General features: G+C 51.0%; 1 protein-coding gene across 1 annotated transcript in view; it reads right to left on the reverse strand.

The window, feature by feature from the left end:
- Positions 1 to 7,486, reverse strand: part of SUGP1 (SURP and G patch domain containing 1) — a 53,646-nt gene extending 46,160 nt beyond the window's left edge. The window contains exons 1-2 of the mRNA XM_011990825.1: positions 7,119 to 7,486; positions 2,849 to 3,020 (exon numbers count right to left, since the gene is read on the reverse strand). Of these exons, the coding sequence (XP_011846215.1) occupies positions 2,849 to 3,020; positions 7,119 to 7,152 (206 nt within the window). The 5' untranslated portion in view covers positions 7,153 to 7,486. The remainder of the gene's footprint in view (positions 1 to 2,848; positions 3,021 to 7,118) is intronic.

Genomic DNA, 7,486 nt, shown 5'->3' on the forward strand with positions numbered 1-7,486 from the left:
ACCAGCCTGGGCAACATAGTGAGACCCCATCTCTACACAAAATTTAAAAATTAGCTGGGCATGGCAGTGAACATCTGTAGTCCCAGTTACTCAAGGGGCTGAGGTGGGAGGATAGCTTGAGTCCGGGAATTCAAGGCTGCAGTGAGCTATGATGGTGCTACCGCACTGCAGCCTGGGTGACAGCGTGAGATCCTGCCTCTGAAATAAAACAGGCCCAGCGCGGTGGCTCATGGTTGTAATCCCAGCACTTTGGGAGGCAGAGGCGCGTAGATCACCTGAGGCCAGCAGTTTAAGACCAGCCTGGTCAACATGGTGAAATCCTGCCTCTATTAAAATACAAAAAAATGGCCAGGTTCAGTGGCTTATGCCTGTAATCCTAGCACTCTATGAGTCCGAGGTGGGAGGATCAACCTGAGGCCAGGAGTTCAAGACCAGCCTGGGCCAACATGGTGAAACCCCATCTCTACTTAAATACAAAAAATAGCCGGGCATGATGGTGGGTTCCTGTAATCCCAGCTACTTGGGAGGCTAAGCAGGAGAATCGCTTGAGCCCAAGAGGCGGAGGTCACAGTGAGCCGAGATCACAGCACTGCACTCAAGCCTGGGCAGCTAAGTGAGACTCTGTCTCAAAACAAACAAACAAAAAAATAGCCGGGCATGGTGGCGCACACTGGTAATCCCAGCTACTCGAGAGGTTGAGCAGGAGAATCACTTGAACCCAACAGGTGGAGGTTGTAGTGAGCTGAGATGGTGCCGCGACACTCCAGTCTTTGTGACAGAGCAAGACTCATCTCAAAAATAAATAAATTAAATTAAATAGAAAAACACCTCAACACTCAATCAGCGCTTATCTCTGGGTTGCAGAGTTACGAGTGACTTTGGTTTTTTGTTTACCTCTCCTCTACTTCCTGGATTTCCTACCATGTACGTGAATTACCTTTAAAGTTTAAAAAAAGGAGTAGAAGTAATTTTATATGAAAGAGGAGGTTCAATGTTGACACTAAACAACCAGGACATTCTGGGCACCCCTCAGAGAACTTCACTCAGGAGGGACCAGGAAGAAGTGGGGACAAGGAAAGACAAGAAATCACATTCAGGCTGTAGAGTACAGTGAAAGGCTCCTACCTGAAAACCACTGGTAACAAATACTGGGAGATAAAAATGCTGGTTCTTGGCCAGGCGCAGTGGCTCACACCTGTAATCCCAGCACTTTGGGAGGCCAAGACGGGTGGATCACCTGAGGTCGGGAGTTTGAGACCAGCCTGACCAACATGGAGAAACCCAGTCTCTACTAAAAATACTAAATTAGCCAGGCAGGGCGGCGCATGCCTGTAATCCCAGTTACCTGGGAGGCTGAGGCAGGAGAATCGCTTGAACCTGGGAGGCAGAGGTTGTGGTGAGCTGAGATTGCGCCACTGCACTCCAGCGTGGGCAACAAAAAGAAAAGAAAAAAGAAAAGGCAAGAGCTGCTGGGTGCAGTGGCTCACACCTGTAATCCCTTTGGGAGGCCAAGGTGGGAGGATCACTTGAGTCTAAGAGATCGGGACCAACCTGGGCAACATAACAATACCTCATCTCTACAAAAAATAGAAAAAATTAGCCAGGCATGGTGGCATGTGCCTGTGGTCCCAGCTACTTGGGAGGCTGAGGCAGGAGAACTGCTAAAGCCCAAAAGTTCAAGGCTTCAGTGAGCCATGATCCCACCACTGCACTCCGGTCTGGGTGACAGAACAAAACCCCGTCTCAAAGAAAAAAAAAAAAGAAAAGGAAAGGCTAGAACTGGGACAACGCCTTGGGGAAGGTTGACACACACTATATTCCAGACCACAGAGGAAGGGGCCTGCATCTCAGATTATCAACCTCCAGCCAAAAAATCTTGGATCTGGTCATCCTCATCATAACACCAACCCTTGATCAAAACCCTTGGTGCCATCAGTGTTTCTCAGGACAGGCAAGAGGAAACCCTTGCTGAGCTACCATCCACCTCCCATCCACTAAGGGACAGCCCCTTTGGTACAGTAGCTCAGGCTGGCCCTCCACATATGGGCTCTCTCCCCTTTCTGCTCTCTGCTGGGCAGGCCTTTCTCTGCTTCCTCAGTGGCCGGCTCCACCTGGGCTTTCAGGATGCAAAGCTTCCTGTGGCCTTACTGTGGCCACGGGGCCTGGGAACACACTGCCTTGTGTTATCTTCCAGGAGCTCTGGGGTGGCACCCACATCCCTGTGCTAGTAGTTTGTGACTCCATAAGGGCAGAGTTTTTTTTTTTTTTTTTTTGAGACAGTCTCACTCTGTGGCCCAGGGTAGTGTGCAGTGGCACGATCTCAACTCACTGTAACTTCTGCCTCCCAGATCTCAGAGATTCTCGTGCCTCAGCCTCCTGAGCAGCTGGGACCACAGGCAAGTACCACAATGCCCAGCTAATTTTTTGTATTTTTTAGTAGAGGTGGGGTTTCACTATGTCGGCAAATATGGTCTCAAACTCCTGGCCTCTAGTGATCCTCTGCCTCAGCCTCCCCAAGTGCTAGGACTACAGGTGTGAGGCAGCATATCTGGACTCAATGCAGAGATCTTTACGCTGTTATACCCCTGCCCTCTGCACCACACCACAGCTGGCTGACAGTAAGTAACTGCTGAGTGGATGAACTGGCAGGCTGTCCTCTGGGCTCCCACTTATTCCTCATTTCTCTCTTGCCACAGTGAGCCTCCCAAGGGCATCTGGGTCATTCCTTGGATCATCAGGCTATGGCTGGGTGCAAGCACATGCTGACTGCCCTCACAAGCCAAACCCTGTGATGGTGACCCTCAAAGACTCCCATTCAGGCCCCATTCAGGCCCCAGGAGGCACTTACTCGCCAGGATGTGGGGGCTGAGGGGGGGCCACCTGATTCTGCTTGGCTTTCTGTTCCATTTTGGCTTCAATTTCCCGTTTCTTCTGAGCGATGAGCTCTTCCTGGTGAAGGATGTTCATGTTCATTTTTCCAGATTTAGGGGGAGCAACCCCAAACCACCGGTTAGCCTTTCCTGGGAAGGGAAAAGGAGTACGTCAGAAATCACCTTCACTCCATAAACACCCCAAGAAGCTGTGACAGGCCAGAGAGCAACTGATGTTCAGATTAATTTATACATTTATTGGTTCATTGATTCAGCAAACACTTAACAGAGAGAGAGCGCAGGTCTCTGCCCACGTGGGACTTGCTTCGGGCTGGGAAGACAATAGACCCAAAACAAAAGAGTAACTTTCGGGCCAGCGTGGAGGCTCATGCCTGTAATCCCAGCACTTTGGGAGGCAAGGGCAGGTGGATCACCTGAGGTCAGGAGATCGAGAACAGCCTGGCCAACCTGGTGAAACCGTGTCTCCACTAAAAATACAAAAATTAGCTGGGCATGGTGACCTGTGCCCATAACCCCAGCTACTAGGTAGGCCGAGGCAGGAGAATTGCTTGAACCAGGGAGGCAAAGGTTGCAGTGAGCTGAGATGGTGCCACTGCACTCTAGCCTGGCAACAGAGCAAGACTCCGTCTCAAAAAAAAAAAAAGTAACTGCACAATATCGTAAGAGCTCTGCTGGAAACCAAAAAATGGTGAAAAATAGTAACAGGAGAGTACATATGCAGGTAGGGCAACCAGAAAATAAACACTAGAGGAAGAGATATTTAAACCAGAAAAAACAAATAAGAAGCCACCATCATGAAAAGCCAAAAGGGAGCTATCTGGGCACAAGGAGCATATGCGAAAGCTCAGGGCAGGAAGAAGGCTGGTACATCCAAGGAGCAGCATGGTTAGAGGAGCCTGCTCCAAGGACAGAGAGAGACAGGGCATGTCAGAGCATCGGTGACTTTATTTTTTTATTTTTTATTTTTTTGAGATGGAGTCTCGCTCTGTCGCCCAGGCTGGAGTGCAGTTGCGCGATCTCTGCTCACTGTAAGCTCTGCCTCCCAGGTTCACGCCATTCTCCTGACTCAGCCTCCCGAGTAGCTGGGACTATAGGCGCCCGCCACCATGTCTGGCTAATTTTTTGTTTGTTTGTTTGTTTGTTTTAGTAGAGATGGGGTTTCACCGTGTTAGCCAGGATGGTCTCGATCTCCTGAACTCGTGATCTGCCCACCTCGGCCTCCCAAAGTGTTGGGATTACAGGCATGAGCCACTGCGCCCGGCCCTGTGCTTTATTATAAGGGCTTTGGGGAGTGATGGAGAAGCACTAAGATGAAGAATGACAAGATTCATTGGGTCTTTTTTTTGAAACAGAGTCCGGCTCTGTTTCCCAGGCTGGAGTGCAGTGGTGTGATCTCCGCTCACTGCAGCCTCCGCCTCCCTGGTTCAAGCAATCCGCCCACCTCAGTCTCCTGAATAGCTGGGATTACAGGCATGCACCACCTCACTTGGCTAATTTTTAAATTTTTTTCACAGAGATGAGGTCTTCCTATAGTGCCCAGGCTGGTCTCAAACATTCTTTCCACCTTGGCCTCCCAAAGTGATGGGATTTACAGGCATGAGCCACTGTGCCCCAGTGGCTTTTTTTTTTTTTTTTTGAGGTAGAGTCTTACTCTGTCAGCCAATATGGAGTGCAGTGGCCCCATCGCGGCTCACTGCAACCTCCACCTCCCAGGTTCAAGTGATTCTCCTGCCTCAGCCTCCTGAGTAGCTGGGATTACAGGCACTCACCACCACGCCTGGCAAATTTTTATATTTTCAGTAGAGTTAGGGTTTCTCCATGTTGTCCAGGCTTGTCTCGAACTCCTGTCCTCAAGGGAGCCTCCCATTTAAGTCTCTCAAAGATCTGGGATTACAGGCGTGAGCCACCAAACCCAGCCTTCTTTTTTTTTTGAGATGAACTCTTGCTCTTTTCCCCCAGGCTAGAGTGCCATGGCACGATCTCGGCTCACTGCAACCTCCACCTCTCAAGTTCCAGCGATTCTCCTGCCTCAGCCTCCTGAGTAGCTGGGATTACAGGCATCTGCCACCACGCTTGTCTAATTTTTTTGTATTTTTAGTAAAGATGGGATTTCACCGTGTTGGCCAGGCTGGTCTCAAACTTCTGACCTCAAGTGATCCACCCACCTCGGCCTCCCAAAGTGCTGGGATTACAGGCATGAGCCACAGCACCCGGCCGCTTTTTTTTTTTTTTTTTTTTTGAGACGGGGTCTCACTGAGTTGCCCAGGCTAGAGGGCAGTTGCATGATCATAGCTCACTGTATCCTCAAACTCCTGGGCTCTAGAGATTCTCCCACCTCAGCACCTGAGTACCTAGGACTACAGGCACACTCCACCAGGCCTAGCTATTTATTTTAGTTCTTGTAGAGACAGGTTTTTGCTATGTTGCCCAGGCTAGTCTTGAACTCCTGTCCTCAAGGGAGCCTCCCATTTAAGCCTCCCAAAGTGCTGAGATTTTAGGTGTGGATCACCACACCTGGCCAATATCCACAGGGTCTTTTTATTTTCATCCTGGCTACTAGGTAATCATTCCGGCCAGAGAATCCATAGGCAACAAGACCAGGGAGGCTCACTGGCTCCAAGCAACAGACAATGATGTCTTCACACGAGGGTATAGCATTGAGACAGGGAAGACACCTCAGAGGTTCCCCATGGGACTCAGAATAAAATCCAAATTTTAGAAGTCTGAGCTGGGCATGGTGATTCACACCTGTAATTCCAGCACTTTGGGAGGCTGAAGCAGGCAAATCACTTGAAGTCAGGAGTTCGAGACCAGCCTAGCCAACAGGGTGAAACCCCGTCTCTACTAAAAATACAAAAAAAAAAAAAAAAAAAATTGGCCAGGTAATCCCAGCTACTCAGGAGGCTGAGGCAGGAGAATGGCTTGTACCCGGCAGGTAGAAGTTGCAGTGAGCCGACATCGTGCCACTGCACTTCAGCCTGGGAGACAGAGCGAAACTCCGCTTCAGAAAATAAGAATTCTAAAAGGCCATTTTCAAGGCCCTGCCAGATGGTTCCCCTCCCTTCTGCTTCATCCTTGACATTCTTCAAAAGGACAAGCCCATCCTACCAGGGCCTCTGCATTTACTGGCCCCCCTCTGTGTGGAAGGCTCCACCCTCCAGGGATTCCCAGAGCTGGCATTCACTGTCTCAACTGAAATGTCTTCTACTTAAAAGCGCCCTTCCTTGGGCCAGGTGTGGTGGCTCACACCTTGACGTAATCCCAGCACTTTTAAGAGGCTGAGGTGGGAGGATCGCTTGAGCCTAGGAGTTCCAGACCTGCATGGGAAACGTGGCAACACACAAAAAATACACAAATTCGCTGTGTGTGGTGGCACGCACCTGTGGTCCCAGCTACTTGGGAGGCTGAGGTGGGAAGATCACCCGAACCCAGGGAGCCACAGTGAGCCGTAATTGTGCTACTGCGCTACAGCCTGGGCAACAAAGTGAGACCCTGTCTCAAAAAAAAAGAAAGAAAGAAAGAAAGAAAAGGTCTTTCCTGACTACCCTGTATCAGGAGACTCCACTCTCCACCTCACATCATACGTAAGTCTTTGTAAATATTTTCTCATTAATGCACTGACTCCCCAGTAGAAAGCAACCTCCAGAAAAGTAGGGCCCTGTTTCGGTCACCGCTGCAGGCGTAGCGCCTAGCACAGTGCCTGGCACACAGTGAGCACGCCCTAAGTATTTGCTGATGGATAAATGCATTCTATTCTGGGAAAGTAGAAAAGCCAAGGTTTGCAGCAAAGTGAGGGTCAAAAGACGCGGGAAAGTGTGTCAAGGGAGCCTCAAAGCACTTCGGAAAAGCAGCTTTTTCAGAAAGCGGGACACAAACCAGAGGGCAGCTGCCATGAAAAGTGGGGTGCAGGGACAGCCCAAGGTTGCCGCTGTATTGGGGAACGGAGGTTGGAGCAGCCCTGAAGGCGGTTTCGGAAACGGGAGACAGGGCTGAGCCGGGTGGCGGCCTCTACGGAGATCCGTGCGTCCTCAGCAAACCAGGCGGGGGCGGCCAGCAACCTGGGTCTGGGGTCTCGAGAAACCAAGACGTGCAGAAGCCGAAGCTTTGGGCTGCTCCAGGCTGAAGCGAGGGATCCACGGGTCGCAACAAGACGGACCCGAGGAGTAAGGGGAGACACCTAGCCCCAGGGACCCAAGCAGGCGCCTGAAGGGAGGCGGGGGCTGTTACCTGCAACATCCCGGTTGTCCATCTTGAGACTCATCCAATCCCACAATGCTCCGGCACCACTTAAGGGGCCCTGTTATAGTGTGCATCGCCTGATGGGAGATGTAGTTCGCCTCGGTCAGACTCTCCCTATTCCTGCGTGGACGACTCGGTTTTTTACCTCCAGAAACGAAAGCCTCATCCTATCGGCGATGCCTAAGTCCTAGTCATGATAACCAGACGGCGTCGCCCTTTTTACACCTTCCCGGAGCGGCGGTCATCCCAAATACAAACTACATGTTCCAGGATGCTTTGGGCGGCAGATCTCGCGGAAGCCGCGAGAGAGCCCGGCCCCGCCTCGCGCGCCTGCTTCCGCCTCCCTGTGGCGGCGG

Source organism: Mandrillus leucophaeus, unplaced genomic scaffold (assembly GCF_000951045.1).
Source record: "Mandrillus leucophaeus isolate KB7577 unplaced genomic scaffold, Mleu.le_1.0 Scaffold11, whole genome shotgun sequence".
NCBI lineage: Eukaryota > Metazoa > Chordata > Mammalia > Primates > Cercopithecidae > Mandrillus > Mandrillus leucophaeus.